Below are 17,727 nucleotides of genomic sequence, written 5' to 3' on the forward strand. Positions count from 1 at the left end.
TATACTATTGTATATTCAACTACACGAAATATATGTATTATATGATCACATGCATAAATTATATGATGCTATGCGGTTAATATCATAGACATATATGTCATTACACCGGTCAACTGACTCCAGCGAAAACCGACGTTGACTCCGGCGTTGACCAACACTAAAAAAAAATTCTAAATTAAAATAAAAAAATAATAAATTATTATACTAAATCATTTATGGGTTTTCATGATTAAAAGAAATATTCTATTCAATATCTAAATATTTTTTATATATCTCTAATATATTCATTCTTATAATTAGTTACTTTTTATTTTTCAAGCTAAAGTAAATAGTTTAATAAAAATCATTTATAATTATTTTCAAGATATAAAAATTCATTTATAATTATCTTCAAGATACAAAATCATTTATAATTATTTTCAAGATATAAAAATCATTTATAATTATTTTCAAAATATATATATATATATATATATCTCATAATCAGATTATTTAAAAACTACAAAATCAATAAAATCAATTCAACTACTTTCATTAGAAAATCATATGCAAAATATTGAGTATATGACTCTTTACTCTAAATTTTGCATGGTAAATGTTATACAAAATTTTACACTCTTTACTTTAAAATTTACATACTCAAAATAACATATAAACAACAACAAAAAAATTCACAATATTTACTTTTAACATATGAACATTTTCATTTTACCCTCTTTTACACAATTACAATATGTTAAATTAATTTTTAGAAATTTTTTTTAAAGTTAGGGTTCTCTATTTTACATTTAGGAAATAAATAAAAAATATTTAGATATTGAATTAAATTTGTTTTTCATATCTAATATCTATTCAATATTGTAATATCTAATATCTTTTAACTATTCAATATCTAAATGATTTTATATCTTAAAAATAATTATAAATGAATTTTTTATCTTGAAAATAATTATAAATGATTTTTATTAAACTATTTACTTTAGCTTGAAAAATAAAAAGTAAATAATTATAAGAATGCATATATTAGAGATATATAAAAAATATTTCGATATTGAATAGAATATCTCTTTTAATCATGAAAACCCATAAATGATTTAGTATAATAATTTATTATTTTTTATTTTAATTTAGAATTTTTTTTTGTTAGTGTTGGTCAACGCCGGAGTCAAGGTCGGTCTTCGCCGGAGTTAAGGTCGGTCTTCGCCGGAGTCAAGATCGGTCTTCGCTGGAGTCAATTGACCGGAGTAATGACATATATGTCTATAATGTTGACCGCATAACATCATATAGTTTATACATGTGGTCATGTAATACATATACGTCGTGTAGTTAAATATACAATAGTATACTTGGCATGTATGACCATGTATTCTCCAATATACTTAGTGACGTGTTTGCAACACTTGTTAGGTTCATATTTTTCTTTTCTCGGGTGGAGATATCTGTACATTTTCTATTTTTGGAATTTAAACCGAAATGATTATAAGAAATTGACGTAAATAGAAAAAAAAAACGTAGCAACCCAAAAAAAAAAGACAAAATGTTGTAAAGTTAGAAATAAAAGAGAGGTCAAAAGCGAGCATTATATATTACTTTCCATGTACGAGCCAATAAAAAAACTAGACCTGAAGAAAAGTTAAGAGTTAGGGAAAAAAAAAAGGAAAAAAAAAAAAACACCCCATAAAAAGTATTGTTGTCTTGTCACTTAGCGTCTCTACTGTATAAACCACTAAAATAGATTCCCTACCTTCACTAAACGATGAAAAAAACCTGCTTTTGACATGACAATCTCACTATCAAACTATAACTTCTCCTACTCTTATCACACACAACAGGAAATTGCAGGTAAGTGTTTGATATCTCCAAAACAGATAACAAACAAACAAACCAAAGGACCTACTTCTTCACTTGTGTTCCGTACAAATAAAAAAACTCAAATGTTCTATTGACCAGACAAACCTTACACAAGAGATGCATGAGGCACCACACGAATGGATCAGAAACCGAGTTAACCCGTTAAACCCGAGGGAGAACAGAGTGATCATCAGGTCAAGGAAAACAAAAATGGGATTGCCAAACGAGATAAAGAAGGTGGGGAACCAAGGGGGATATGTGCTTTATAGAGTTTTTTATCTTTCTAATTTCAAAAAGGATAGATGAAGATGAAGTAACAAATGCTGGACCCTAGGAATGGACTACGTTTCGACATCGGATTTGTCAGTCACATTAGGACATACAACACAGTTCCTCTTCCATTCTCTTGTTTATCCACTTTTAAAAAGATTACCTTCTTTTTTCTTTCTTTGTCTCCTGTGGCATTATTGAGTGGAGAGAGATTGAGAGTACTTAACTGATGACACTAGACAATCAGGGAGCAGATATGATCTCCAATAGATCTTTGTTTCTTGATTCCCCTAGAAAAAGACATGACTTTATCACTAATAACGCCAAAAGCATGTCCCTCACTGTTTAGGATATTAGAATGTGACCCAGGCGATTGAGCGCATAACAGAAAATGATATAGACAGGATCAGAAAATTAACAAGGACATATCTTTATTTACCAAGAATCTCTGTAAATATATGTATGTGGGTAAGTGTTTTATTCAAACACATGTTGTTAGGTCATGGTGAGTAAGTGCTTCACAATCCTGGTCAGCAAACCAATCACATTGAATATACTGGAATGGAAGAGTTCTAGTTTCTTCCCTACCTTTTTCCTTTTTCTTTCTAGATTCTAAACAAAAATAAACAAGACAAATGATATTGGGCTGTGTGTGTATAGCGGAAGTCTTACTTGTACAGCAAATAGACTGGTCTTTGAAGGGCCATTGGGAGATAGTATCTATCATTGAAACTTGTCAGCAAATACATCGACTGAAAATAGCAAGTACAACTTTGCTTTCTTATCTACTCGTGTCCCTGCTACTGAATATTCACTTGGTCTCCTCCGAAGAAAAAGACACACCAACCAAGAATAGGGAAGAGATAACAATAGAGTTCACGAGTCCAATAATAAGCAGCATAATAGACAACTTTTTTCATCATATAGGTACATGACTGTGCATATAGTATCCAGTAAGGTAGTCTAGGGCCTAGGCGATACAAGAAAATAGAATACTTTCATTGGCATACCAGATATCTTACACTAAGCATTCTTTTCTACGACATAGTCTCTATCTTATATAGCCCATGGTCATCGGAGATCATGACTCCACAGGTGAAGGAAAATATATCCTTTTATTTATGTAGAAAGACGTATATAGTTATACATGTTACACAGATAAGCATTTCATTGCTCTGGAATTTTTAAATAAACATGGCAGACAAAACTGAAGTCAGGAACCCAACTTGCCTTTTAAAAAGGACCATGTGACACAGAATAGTTTTTTCTTCATGTAATGACTGTGGGCTTTTCCCTCCCTGTGAAGTCTTTCAGCTTTGATACAGACAATGCGAGATCTGTTACATAACAACCAGATCAATTATTACCACAGTCATGAATAAGACATCTTTAAGTCTCCCGAAACAAAACAAGAACGAACCAATTAAAGGTTTTAGAGCTATTTGTGCATCCAAATCATGCTTTGAAACATCTGGCTCAAATTGTTCGATGTATATTCGAACTGTAGCACCAGCTGAACCAGTTCCCTGGAACAAAAAATAATAATAATCTAAGTTAGGTCACTGTGTAGGGGCCAATGTGTTACATATTTTATTTCAAAAGAATCTACAACTTACGGATAAACGAAATATGATTCTGGATCCATCCGTGAAGACAAACCGAACACCTTGCTTGGATGCAACACTTCCATCAACCTAAACAGAAATGTAGAAACTTGCTCAGGATATTAAAAGTACAGGCATGGTTGAATCATCATTAACATTTTTTATAGTCAGACTTACAGGATCTGTGTATGAAAAGTCATCTGCAAACTGGAGGACATAGTTTCCTGAGAGATGAAAGTTGTTATGAACAATAAAAATAAGTTTTTAAATGCGGAGAAAGAAATGGACTGGGATGAACCTAACCATAACTTTCACCGGCCTTGCTCGTAGACACAATATCTCTAAGATACTCTATCATTTTATTGGCTCCTTCAGATTCACATTCCTGATCACACAGTCATTAGAAACTGAGGGTTTCTACAATTTAACGTCATACTCAGAGACATGTTACAAAAATCATACACAATCTTACTTCATAGTCATATCTGGAAAAGAAGTTCCTTCCATACGTCGCCCAATACTCTTTCACAACATCTGCAACAGACACCAACTTGTCCCCTGCTTTCTTGTCCTTGTTGCGATGAGCTAGGATCGAAAGCCACGCCAACACAGCCCTGTCATTTAAGGTTAAAGTCATCCTACGACGTAAAAGCAGAGTAGCATATCCAAAGCTCTGGAATGGGATTGAAAAAGCCATATACGTAGAAAGCTTCATGAAAACCAACTTCACTGACAGCACGCATAGATTATAAAGACTGAGTCAGGAACAATTTCAAATGACACCTTTGTCTTAGTAACGAATCTATAGCTAAATGATGAAGTAAATCATGGGTGATTCCAGCTATAGAAAATCAAAACTATTAGATGGTTCAGGTCAGTATTTTGGGAGTTTCACTCACCAGATTACCAGAGATCAAAGTATCATAAAATTTTGAAAAAGCCATGATACAATGCAGGATAGATTTAAACACCATTCACAAACTGATATGTGATGATAAACCCATTAAGACGCCCACTATCATAGATACTGAAAACATTGCATGTCAATGGTTGGTTTATCGCATATTCATTCACCCAGTTGGTAATGAACATAAGGTTTAAGGAAGAGAGTACCATATGCCATCCTTCTCACGGATGTGATCAGAACCTGTACCAAAGCTCTCTTCTCCACAGATTGACAATTTTCCAGCATCCATAAGATTTCCAAAGAATTTCCATCCGGTGGGAACCTAGAAAAAACAAGTTACCTTGTCAAAATATTTCCCCTGATTTATCAGGTTGCAAATCTGGAAAATCCATAGGTTGACTAATATGGTTGACCTCGAAGAAAGGAAGCTTCAACTTCTCGGCAACACGATCAAGAGCACCGCTTGTTGGCATTGAGCGTGCTAGCCCCTGAGCATAAAATCCATGTCCATAAACTTTAAAAGGCACTTTATCTTATAGAAAATAACGAAAAGCATTTTATGCAAAGCAGTCCACACCTTAGGGCCAGCACGGAAATATGGGATTGCTTCTTGTGCATTGGCTGCAATGATAGCAACAGAGTCTGAAGGAGTGACAAAGAATTTGTTTCCTAAAACCATATTTCTGTCACCATCACCTGCCAGAAAAATGCACTATCCTGGTGACCAAATTCGAGGCCAATGTTTCTTCTCCTAAACGAACAAGAAAATTTGAAAGATATATGTCCACAATCATACCATCACTTGCTGCTCCGAAATCAGGTCCATCATCACGATACATGACATCAACCAAATCCTTTGCATATCTATATTTAAGAAGGTTAATAGAAGTTACATTTTAAGTGAGTATGGTGAAACGTCTCTTCAGTCTGTTTCTTACGTCAAATTAGGATCTGGATGGCCATGCCCAAAATCTTCCAGAGGAACCCCGTTGGAAATTGAATCCTACCCAACATGCTTAACATCAATCATCTGAAATATCTAGACGTTCCAAAATAAAATGACATATTTATCTTAATGTCCAAGACATACCGGTTTGGCTCCGAGATTATCGACAAATATTGGTTTCGCATAAGCACCAGTAACAGCATGCATGGCATCGAACATGAACCTAAAGGCAAGGAAAGAAACAAAAGTATATACAAGTCATCAAACAATGGCCTAGTTTCGGTTCTTAGCACGTTGAAGGAATCTGCAACCAGGCTGAAGGCGCATATAATAGGATCATCAACACCCAAAACTGACATTAAAAAACTTCTAGCGTGGTTGGCTCTAGATGTAAGAACATACCCAAAATCTGGTCTTGAAAGAAGACCTCTGATGAGATTAAAGTCAAACACATCCTGCATAGAATACCATGGATATATGTCACATATCTAATGTCAAACAAACCCAATATCGTAAGAAAAGAATAGAAGAAGCATATGAGGGTATTCTTACCTCCATGAGCTCCAAGTAGTCGGAAACTGGATCTATAACTTCCACACTGAAACTCCCATATTTGGTAACGCCAACTTGAGAAAGATCAATGTCGGGAATCTCTGCCACCTTAATCTCAGAGATCTAGAATAGTGTACCAGAGACAAGACCGTTATACAAACAATTTGACAGGACACCACAAATTTCAGTGATCATGAAGGGGAAACTTAGCTAGATGCTTACTGAAAGCGTATTTCCATAAATTTTGTCAGTAATGGATTCAGGAGCCGGCTGACCACTGCTGTAATTGAACTGGAATTTAACAAAGATAAGATAAGGTGATTAATTAAACTGCCAGCAAAAAGCTGATTGTAAAGTATAACTCATTGTCGTTCAAGACCCAAATAACAACACATAATGAAAAATAGTCTAAATTAATACTTTTCACATATACTAAGGTTACAGATTATTATAAAATGAAAAGAATGCAAAGGCATGTCAATGATATATCACCTTGATACCCCAGTCATATTCAGGTCCACCAGGATTATGACTTGCACTCATAATAAATCCTCCATTTGCCTGTGAGAATTATTATAAAAATGAGTAATGGAAAAATAATGTTGGAACTTTTTAAGAAGAAAAAAGTAGTATAGCTTGCCTTTCTTTTTCTGATTACAGCAGAAACTGCTGGGGTTGACAAAATGCCTTCCCTACAAGTATTTGTTTGGTAATCAGCCTCAACAGTATATAAAACCCCAAGGAGGAACTGATAGACTAGCTCCAAAGCTCTCAAAGTTACTTTCTTACGTAAAGATACAAATAGCTAGGCAGACCAATATTTCAGCATTGTATTTCATCATCCAAAAGAAAAAAAAAAAGAAACAAGAAATGGCTAATGAAACTTACTTTCCAACTAAAATTGTCCCAACTCCATTCCCAGCAGCAATTTTGATAATGATCTGTAAGAAAAAGCAGACGGCTTCAACAAAATGAAATGAGTTTGAGCAACATAACATTTTGAAAATACTAAAAGTAACCTGTGAAGCCTCCTTGTTGAAGTAACGACCATCACCTCCCAAAACCAACGTCGCGTTCTTATAATCCTCAAGTGGTAATGAATTAAACAATGCCTAAGCCACAGAAACGATTAAAACTATTCACCATTGATAAAAAGAGAGTCATGAACTCAGAATTCAGAGTTAATAAAATCAGAACCTGAATCCAGTTGGCTAGATAATTCTCTTCCATGAAAACTTTCACCTAGATTAAAAAAAAAAAAAAAAAAAAATCACTCGAAACACTTGAGATATTCCAAAATTTCAGAAAAAACGATTTGATTACAATCAATAACCTTCTTCCGTAGGCCGCTTGTTCCAGTCTTCTGACCTTCGATAGGCTTCGTCGGCAACGATTTAACCTTTTTTTTTTTTTTTTTTTTAAAAAAAAAAAAAAAAGCCAAAAACGAATCAATAACAAAAAAAGAATTTTCAAAATTCGAAAAAAAACGCAGCAACAAAATAAAACCTCAATGCTATCAGTTCCGGCGACGACAGCCCCAGAAGATGAAGATAAAGCAACAATTGACTGCAATCGCGAAGAAGCCGGCTTGGTTCTGAGTTGAAATCCGGAAGCGAGAAGAGAAGGCGACGGCGCAAGCGGCGAATACTTAGCGCCGGCGAATCTAGAAAACAGGAATACGGTATCGAATCTCGCATAAGTGGACGCCATTGTTGAATCTCGAATCGATCAGTGAGAGAGAACTGAGAAGTGTCCGTTAAAAAACAAAAAAGAGTGAAGAAGAAGAGGAGAGGATCCTGGGGAAGAGGAAAAAGTAAAGATAAATTGGGTTTTTTTTTTAATCAGAATCCACATGTACCAATGCCCTTCGCTTATCTAGAGAGACTCACACTAGTCACACGTGTCACTGATTCGATTAGTATATTCACGGGTCTGTTGTTTGGTAGCAAAAAAAAAGATTTGGTAGCTTGTGGAATAATGGCAACATCTTCTACAAAAATGTGAATATATACTGGTATACTACTAGAGTGAGAAACATAATTACGATCTTGATATGGAACTTACCAAAGATAACGTATACGGTGGAAAAAACATATCATCAGGCTACACCCTTTTCCTCCCCTCTCACGAGTCAAAACAAAAGGTACACCCTTTTCCCATAAGAAACGTTAACCATTTCACCATTTTCGATGGCCTCACACAAGTAATTGGGCTGTCTCTATATAGACTCTACCTCTACTTGGGCCTCTTCAAACTTTTGGAAACCCAACTTCTTCTCTGCCGATAACCAATTTATCCACTAGTGAAACCGAACACCATACCGAGAAGCTCAACAACTCACACTCTTCCAATTCAAAATAACAACAATCCACTTAACTATATTAGCAGAAAACTATATGAAAAAATATACCTATTTACAAAATATTCATGTATCGTTTCGTCGTGACTTTTAGACAAATCCTCGGAATAATACCCCAACCCCACCTGGCCACCTCTTCATCTCACTTAGCAACAAGTCAACTCTAGTAGGCAGCAGCATATTCATTTCCAAGTTCAAGATTCTGCTTTCGTAACTATTCCGTTTAATAAAGAACGCCCATCAACTTGTAATCTATCTATTATAGTATCTCTCTTTAACTTCTATCTATTATAGCATCTTTAACTTCTTGTAGTCTCTTCTAATTTCACGAAAATTTTTAGGAAAAAAGAGAAAAAAAGACATAACAACTAAACAAAAGAAAATCACGAACGGATGTTTCTTTTTCTTGTTATCCAAAGAACGAGGCTTCTCTCAGTCTCTCTAATCGTACTTCACGGGAAAATATATAACACCCAAATCATGTTTCATGCCAGCCACATTAAGCACGCAATTTTTTCATCATATATAAAAATACTATAGCTTATATTAGTATTACACTGAATCTGTGAATGAATTAAGCTACGATTTTCAAAACATAAAAAAAAAATACACTGTTTACCCAAAAAAGTAATATTTTAGGGAAGGTTTTATTTAAGTTTCACTTGGTGAACACGTTGCAAAAGATTTTGACAATTATTTATTTTTTTTTTTCTTTGTGACATCAAATTGTTAACGTTAATATATTTTTTGATTTATTTGTTTGTCGATTCATAGATATTTGATGACGTCATCATGAAACCTTACTAGTACATAACCAACTTCGCCTCTTCATCTCTACTAACAATTACCAAAACAGAAAAAAAACAAAAGCACACAAATTTTCAAATCTTTCTTCTCTCTTCTCGCTCGTTCTCTCTCTGTTCCTTCGTAGATCCCCTCTCTGTTTCCTTCCGTTTAGTCTTTTTCGAATCTGAAGATCTCTCTCCTTGTATCGAAAAAATGGGTGAGAACGCCATCTCAGGTTCGTTTTCGAAATCTTTCTTTTGTTCTTGATCTGACGCTGTCGAGTGATCTTTATCGAGCTGGATTCGAATTGGGTTTTTCGTTTTCATGGGATTAAGTATCTGGGTTTTATTGTTTATGCCTTAAAGCTTTGTTCTTTGATCATATATCTTCTTGGGTTTTTGTTCTATAGATCTCTCTCTCTCTCTCTCTGTTCATCTTGTGTTATATCGTTTGATTGACAAAAAGCAAGGAACTTTTTTTTAAGTTGTTTTAAATTCGAATTTTTGATTTGCATGTCTTGTCTTCTGGTGATAGGGAATCTCAAGAATCTAACGATTGATACAAGAGATTCAGAAACTCTTGTGGTTTGTTTCGGTGAGATGCTGATTGATTTTGTTCCAACGGTGGGAGGTGTTTCACTGGCTGAAGCACCAGCTTTCAAGAAAGCTCCTGGAGGAGCTCCTGCTAATGTAGCTGTTGGTGTCTCTAGACTTGGTGGCTCTTCTGCTTTCATTGGAAAGGTCTTGAGATTTTTCGACTCAGATAATAGTTTGTTCTTCAGTCATAGGGATCTTGTTTTTGGGACCAATCTTAGTTTTTGATCTTGTTTGGAAAATATTTAGGTTGGTGATGATGAGTTTGGAAGAATGTTAGCTGATATTCTAAGGCTGAACAATGTCGACAACTCTGGAATGAGATTTGATCACAATGCAAGGACAGCTCTCGCCTTTGTCACGTTAAGAGCTGATGGAGAGAGGGAGTTTTTGTTCTTCAGGCACCCTAGTGCTGATATGCTTCTCTTGGAATCTGAGCTTGACAAGAACCTCATCAAAAAGGTAGATTAGATCTTTTAGTTACTTTGAACCACAGGCCAAGATGAGAGACTTAAGTCCACTGGTTGTTTTTTTTTGATTACAGGCCAAGATCTTTCATTACGGTTCTATCAGTTTGATTGAGGAGCCTTGCCGTTCCACTCAGCTTGCAGCTATGAAAATTGCTAAAGCTTCAGGGAGTCTCTTGTCTTATGATCCGAATTTGAGATTGCCGTTGTGGCCATCAGAAGACGCTGCAAGGAAAGAGATCATGAGTATTTGGAACTTGGCAGATGTTATAAAGGTATATGTATGATCTTTTTTAATTTGAAATTAAGGTGAAAGATCAGATCATTATCCCTAGTACTTGAATTGACACAAGCTTTGTCTAAGGGTTTCTCAGATTAGTGAGGACGAGATCACATTCCTGACTGGTGGAGATGATCCTTATGATGATGATGTGGTGTTGCAAAAGCTCTTTCATCCCAGTCTCAAGCTTCTCGTTGTTTCAGAAGGACCTAATGGCTGTAGATACTACACTCAGGTTTGCTTCTCTTTTTTTCTGATGCTTTTTCTTCTATATCATCGATATCAGATTACTTATTCTTGTAGAGCTGTATATTTTCTTGTAGGAGTTTAAAGGTAGAGTTGGTGGAGTAAAAGTGAAGCCTGTTGATACAACCGGTGCAGGAGATGCATTCGTGAGCGGTCTGTTGAACAGCTTAGCTTCTGATCTCACTATTCTCAAGGTACTTACTTACTCACCTTCTGATCTCACTCTTCTCAAGGTACTTTTACTTACTTACTCACCTTCTGTGGCTGTTAAACTAGACTGAATCTGAACCATTGAGGTTAAACTACGTGTAACTTTGCAGGATGAGAAGAAACTAAGAGAGGCACTTCTATTCGCAAACGCTTGTGGAGCCATTACAGTAACAGAGAGAGGAGCGATTCCAGCTATGCCTAGCATGGATGCTGTTCAAAACCTTCTATCTTCTTCTTCTGCTCCTCGCTCCTAAAATGCTTCCACAAGTCTCTCTCTTTTGAGTGTATCAATTCATTACCTTTTACTGTGTTTTTTCTTTGTTTTTTTCCCCAGTTTGTAGGAACTCATAAATGTTGTGTGTGTGTATGTTCTTTTAGTTTGTTGATCTCCCGGAGTTTTAGTATTGGGGTGGTTTGGTTTTATGTTTAAGTTAGGTTCTTCAAGACTCTACATACAACTTACAAGGAACAACAAATATTTCTCATTTTGTAAACTGCTTGCCGTTTTTATGAATCAAGAACGACACACACACTCTTTGACGCAAACCGACAGGTCTCGTGAACCATTAATTTAATTGTTAGTAAAAAATAACCGGTTTACGGTTTACGAGGAGTTTCCCCACAGATTCCTCCTCAACGTGAGTAGCACGTGATACCTTTTTGAAGTCAAACTTAATTGGGAAATGGGTTTAACCGACATTTCACAATATTAACGGCGTTGAGAAAGGAACGTTAAGTCTATAGTGAAAATTTAACGAACTTTAAACTTTTTCGTTTTCGCCGTCAAAAATCAGGGGGACGATTCTCACGTTCTCCATCACTTCCCTTCGATCCAAAACCAGAGTGAGGAGGGAGTTGGGAACTACACGCGAATCACGTCAACTCGTAATGTGAGTTTTTGAAATCGAGGAAGAAGAAGAAGAAAACGAAATCGGAGCATTTGATTTTTTGAAAGTTTGGGAGAAGAAGAAGGGAAGAGAGATAATAGATGATGGCTTCGGATCCAAAACTCAAGGCTGAGATCGGACCTGATGGTCTTGCAAGAGAAGCTCCTGTTATTGCTTACACAGAGAAGGTACGGTACAAAATTACTCTCTCGATTTGATTGATGTATGTATCTTCGTGTGATTCGCTTTGTACTGAACGCGATTTGATGAATTTTTTTTTGTTCTGAATCAGATAATCGCGGAAGAGCAAGTTCAGTTGAGGAAGTAAGTACTTGTTTTGTTTCTGATTCTGGGATTTTGTTTGATGCTTTAGGAAATGTGAATGTCGTTGTTTCGTTTGTTGGGAAGAAGGATGATAATTGAGTATCTATGATGTTTCATCGTTTTGGTAGATACATTGAGGAGAACTATACAAAGATTAGGGATGTAGAAAGGGAATTTGGAAACCTTACTATGGAAATGAAACTCACTGCTGGACCTAAGAAAGCAGGTTTGGCTAGTTCATTGCTTTTTCATCAATGTGATGACATTGTTTTGTTAGATGGAACAGTCTTGTTGATTTAGATTTCTTGTTTTCTTTTTTATTGTCAAAACTCAAAGCAATGGAACACTTGAGAAAGAAAATTGAAATCGCAACTGAAAAGATCCATGTTGCTAAGTTGAAAGAAGAAGAAGCACGAAAGGTTTATCTCTCTCTCTTTCTTGATTTATGTAGCTCAGCGTTTTCTCCTGTCATGTTTTTTTTTCTGACTTCTCACATTGCACGTAGAGTTAGTTATCGGTTGATGTGAGCATTTTCTATTGCCTGTTTTTGCCCCAGTTAGCAGAATAAGTCATATCAATGGACATTTCAGATATCATGGTCTCATAATTATACTATTAAAGATAGCTGAGTAGATGAACTTTTGCTTAAGTTTCCTTTCCAAGAAGTTCTTCTACGCTGTTGCTTTTTACTTGCCAATGCTGGAGTATCCTGTTTCATGTCATGCTTTGATATATAGGAATTCAACTCTAATTCAGATTGTTTAACCCTGCCTTTGAGGTCTAGAGATTGTTAATTTAACCTCTTTCTCTTTTTAGGCATTTGAAGCAGCATCAAAAGTTGTGAAGGATGAAGAAGCAGCAAAACAGAGTCTTTGTGAAGATTTAAACCGTCTGGTAAATATATATATATATATATATATATATATATATATATATATATTTTCTGAAAAACGGATAATGAGAATTAATTTCTTCTCTATTGAGAAACATTCGAATCACTATCTTTTGTAAATTGTAAATGCAGGTACAAGAAAGCAGCAATACGCAGTACGCCAGACTTGAGGAATTGAAAAGAAGACTAGAAGCGCTGAATCCAAATAGATCATCTACTTCTGTTCAGCAAGTAAATAATCTCTCCTTCTAGTTAACATTCAGTTTGTTTCTAGTAACACAACTTAGTCTAATTGTAGAGACACCAGATAATAACTGCATCAGTATTTTGCTAACCACAGTAGATACTTTGCAACTGTTACATGAGGAAACAAATCTATTTGCTTGGCAATCTGTGGATACTTGAAAGATGTTATATATATTTCTGATTGTGTTCCATATATAGGTCCAAGAACCAGAGACTAAATCTGTAGTAGACAGCTCACCAGCACCCAGTGGTAATCAGACTCACCCGGAAAAACCAGAAAATAACCAGGGGAAGGAGGAAGGCGGTAAAGAACATGGACAGAGGCCAGCGACAGCGGAAGGAGAATCAAAATCGAAAAAGAAACCACAGAATCAAGGAAGGGGAAGAGGAATTGGAATCATGAACAAAGGGAGAGGAGGTTGGACAGGTGCTGGATTCGATGTCGATGGTAGAACTTAAGATACATATATCTATAATACATTCGAAAGCCGCCTTTTCCAGTCAGAATTACATGTCATATATTGCTTACCAGGTACGTTACATTCATCTGATAATATTGATAGACCTATCCACAGAAACAGCTTTTCAAATATACTTGTGTTGATGGAATGAAAAACCATTCAATCATACTTGGGTTTTTCATTGATCGTTTCTTGAGTTTAGGTCTCTAATTTTGTACAACTGGGTTGATGTAACGATCTGAGAACGGTTAAGAGTTTTATATTGTATAAGATGTTGCCATGATTGGTAGTAATTGTGTGGAGGACAAGCTTCGTATGTCTACATATTCGATTTTGAATGGGATCTCCTGAATTTTAACTGAAACTGATGGTGGTAGTAGATAAAGGAGTTTTGTAAAAATGAAAGGTCAAAAGAGTAACAGTGAATCTTCTTTAAATGCTTTTTCTCTTCTCTGCTCTGTGTGTGTGTCAATCAAAATAATGAATTATAGAAACAAGTGAACCTGTGACCGATCTGTGTCAGGGTAGTCCACAAGTGGGATCCAGTTTTTGACGTCACTTGAAATTTGGTTGTATTAACAAGTTTTTGTTTTGTAGTAAAATGTTGAATGTATATGCTTGGAACCAAAATATTCGGATCCGAGATTTTATCTATTGTGGTTCGAAAATAGGATATATAGATTTTCTGGATTTGGATTTGTGTAATTTGTATATATCATATTCGGGGATAAGGTGTAGCAACCTTTTCATGTATAATTTACAACATATATTGTACTATAAGATACCTCAAAAATACATTTAAAGTTTTATTTATGAAAAGGTTGGATATTCTTTTTAAATGCATTTAACTTTATGTTCTAATTTCTTTTCGTAAAAATCAAATTTTCAAATACTTTCAGTTGTAAGATTATATAATATATTATTTTAATACAATTGTTAATAGATTTGGGACCAGATATCCTGAATTTTTGGGAGTCTTCAAAATATGTAGTAGTAGTAGTATCAACAAGATTTTTTTTTTCTTTTTCTTTTTTTTTTCTCGTAATTATGAAATCTCAAAAGTGTCATTTTCGCCTTGAATGCCCTAGTGTTGTCTTAGCATCATAATAATTCAATATGCAGTAATGGTTACATTTATAATGTCTGATCTTTTCTCTAACTACCCCCTCCTTATGATCCCATAAGCATATATGCTGTTTAATGTCTTTCTTTTCTGTCTTTACTTATATATATACTAGTAGTATTCCGGGCTACAACACGAGCAAAATATTTTTCATCAGCTGGAAAATTTATATGTGTATATTTTAAAAACTAATTAAAATATTTTTCACAATCTAATTAGGAGCCCTATTTTAAAAATCTCCGCCTAGAACCGATTACGCTCCGCAAAATCACTAGACCCACCCTCTCCGCCTCGATTAATGACTAATTCCCGCCTAGCATCGATTATCCAATTATATTTCTATAATTTGATTATAATCCATCTAATTTGATTATTTTTCGATTAATTTTGTATATAATGATTATTTTTAGAGCCAAATATATATTAAATATGTATTTTTTTGTTATTTAGACATTTAAATTAAAAGTTTATGATGTTTTATAATAACTAATGTACAAACTTTTAATGAAAATCATGAATTTTCTTTTAAAATTACGTTTTCTGTGTTTAACGTAATTTTAAAGACAAAACTATGGTTTTATATTTTATTTGATATTTTTATTTTAACATAAACAGAATGATACATATTTTTAATACTATATATTTTTATTTTATTATTAATTTAATAAAATAACACTAAAACTGGTCTCCAATTAATTCCCGTTATATTAAAATACTAATAAACAAAATGTCAGAACCCTATTTATAGAGTATCACCAATGGTGATGCTCTAAGGGTTGAAAAATAGTAATATCTTTGATTCCCATAATATACGGAGAAAAAAGTTGTAAGATTTTAATTGTGTTTTAATACAGATTAATGTTTTCTTTCTTTAACTACTAAATATGAGAAAATCTCATTAAATGTGAATTTTTTTGTTAATATTAATTTCAAAATTAAAGGCAAATTATTATTGAATAGCTAGATATATTAAAATATTTTTGATATCAGTGGTATTATCTCTTAACCTTTGCTTATTTTGTAGTGAAACTGCCTTTTCTATTTCTATAATCTTGATTGGATAAATTAATGGATTTTGAAAAACAAAACCATGTTAAAAACTGCTACCATCAGTTAATCTTATACCATCAAACAGAAAAGGGGTCTTTTTTGTTTTGGTGAATTTATCCAAAACATTCAAAATTACATTGTCAATGCTTTTCGCAAAATTTAAATGATTTTTATAGAAGACATGTTTTTTTTTTATGACAAAGAAAAAAACCTGTTTTCTGTATATTGTTAAGATTATATGTTTGTAAAATTTGGTAAAACGTATGGTTTGGAAGAGTAATGTAGATTTATGGTTATATCCACAAAAGATTTGATTTTTCTTTAATTTACAATTTAAATGCTTGTTTACAAAGGTAGAGATTTTTTCGCCGATTTTTTACAGTAAATAAATTTTTTGAGTTTTATGGAGATTCCGTATATTCGTTTAAAAAAGAGTAATTTTTTTTTAATAATTAAAAAGTGAGATTGCGGATGAAAAGGAATAATCAGGTAAATTTTAAAATATCTTTAATTTTTTAAAGTTTGTTACCATAAATTAAGGATCCGGTTTAATGTAAATTTTTGGAATTTTTGGAAACTGAAATATTGCAATTATCAAAATTTGTGAGGGTAACTAATTAAGAAATTTATAAAGAAACAAATAAATAAAGAGGATAAGATTAAAGAAACGAAAACTAAAGAGAATAAAACAATAATGATCCAAACCATAATTAAAATTAAAATTAAATAATGGAAAAAGTTATTAACGAGAAAGAAAATGAAAGCTTTGATTGGTAACATGATTTATTGAAGTTGAGTTGTAGAGAATATTATAATTCCATGTAATTTGCAGTAAAAATTATGTGGTAAAAACAGCAGTTTGATGTAATTGATCGCTATAAAAATATGATTTAGTAATCTTATCAAAATTATTGAATGGTGACATTTTTGTGGTAGATGTTGCAGTATGTATTATTCGATTATATTTATTAAAAGTGAAATACCCTAAAATAGCACAAAAACAAGTTTTATGGACAACTATAGCATACAATCCAAAAATATCCAAAAATAACACTATTTAACACATTAAAATATTTAAAATTAATTTTTAGACTTTTTTTTTAGGTTTGGGTTCTCAACTTCACATTTAGGATATAGTTTTGAGGGGTAGGGTTTAGTATTTTGAATTTATGATTTAATTTTGAATGATTAATTGGTGCTGTTTTTGGAATTTTAGAGATATTGTGCTAAGTTTGGAAAAAAACTTATTTTGGTGCTATTTTTGAGAATCTCCCTTATTAAAAATATTAATGAATATATTTCACAAAATTATAAATAAAATAGATAAAAATATATAAATAATAAAATAATTTTAATATATACAAAGTTAACTAAACTTTTTTGTTACATTGCAAATTAAAAAATTAACTACATGCTATAATATTTACAATCTTATCATATTTAGGTCTATGCCTTTTTTTCATTTCAAATGATAATAAAAAAAATAATTTAGGAAAATATAAAATAACTAATTACAAAGGTTATTAAATAAAAGAAAAACAGTAAAAATTATTTTTATTGATATATGAATTAAATAAAAACAAAAAGAATAAATTTTTGTATTATATAATCGAATTTTTGTTTTTTTATTAAAATAAAATAAATAACTCAACTTACCACATCTTAACTCA

At 33.2% G+C, this 17,727-nt stretch overlaps 3 protein-coding genes across 5 annotated transcripts; 2 read left to right on the top strand and 1 right to left on the bottom strand.

Moving 5' to 3' along the window:
• Positions 1–3,220: 3,220 nt before the first annotated feature.
• On the bottom strand, positions 3,221–8,474 carry LOC104725688 (phosphoglucomutase, chloroplastic). The gene is made up of 22 exons (XM_010444386.3): positions 7,640–8,474; positions 7,467–7,532; positions 7,331–7,375; positions 7,153–7,245; positions 7,022–7,074; positions 6,774–6,825; positions 6,626–6,694; positions 6,356–6,424; positions 6,134–6,256; positions 5,984–6,036; positions 5,726–5,804; positions 5,574–5,638; positions 5,432–5,499; positions 5,213–5,331; positions 5,049–5,123; positions 4,842–4,957; positions 4,201–4,342; positions 4,032–4,113; positions 3,906–3,952; positions 3,741–3,818; positions 3,545–3,650; positions 3,221–3,461 (listed from the first exon to the last, which is right to left on the bottom strand). The coding sequence occupies exons 1-22, from the start codon at positions 7,841–7,843 to the stop codon at positions 3,394–3,396; spliced, it is 1,872 nt and encodes a 623-aa protein (XP_010442688.2). The 5' UTR covers positions 7,844–8,474; the 3' UTR covers positions 3,221–3,393.
• A 572-nt stretch (positions 8,475–9,046) lies between these two features.
• On the top strand, positions 9,047–11,568 carry LOC104725689 (putative fructokinase-7). 3 transcript variants are annotated; one of them, XM_010444388.3, is made up of 7 exons: positions 9,047–9,513; positions 9,813–10,018; positions 10,121–10,333; positions 10,416–10,613; positions 10,713–10,853; positions 10,942–11,058; positions 11,185–11,568. In XM_010444388.3, the coding sequence occupies exons 1-7, from the start codon at positions 9,492–9,494 to the stop codon at positions 11,326–11,328; spliced, it is 1,041 nt and encodes a 346-aa protein (XP_010442690.1). In that variant the 5' UTR covers positions 9,047–9,491; the 3' UTR covers positions 11,329–11,568. The 3 variants fall into 3 exon arrangements, 2 of the variants coding, with proteins under 2 accessions (XP_010442690.1, XP_010442689.1); XR_015570985.1 differs by having other exon boundaries at positions 9,335–9,513; positions 10,703–10,853; XM_010444387.3 differs by having other exon boundaries at positions 9,335–9,513; positions 10,942–11,097.
• A 214-nt stretch (positions 11,569–11,782) lies between these two features.
• Positions 11,783–14,177, top strand: LOC104725690 (uncharacterized). Its single transcript, XM_010444389.2, has 7 exons — positions 11,783–12,149; positions 12,254–12,285; positions 12,414–12,511; positions 12,622–12,704; positions 13,102–13,179; positions 13,310–13,408; positions 13,622–14,177. The coding sequence occupies exons 1-7, from the start codon at positions 12,063–12,065 to the stop codon at positions 13,880–13,882; spliced, it is 738 nt and encodes a 245-aa protein (XP_010442691.1). The 5' UTR covers positions 11,783–12,062; the 3' UTR covers positions 13,883–14,177.
• Positions 14,178–17,727: the final 3,550 nt, after the last annotated feature.

This window comes from Camelina sativa, chromosome 11, assembly GCF_030686135.1.
Source record: "Camelina sativa cultivar CO46 ecotype springtype chromosome 11, ASM3068613v1".
Lineage (NCBI taxonomy): Eukaryota > Viridiplantae > Streptophyta > Magnoliopsida > Brassicales > Brassicaceae > Camelina > Camelina sativa.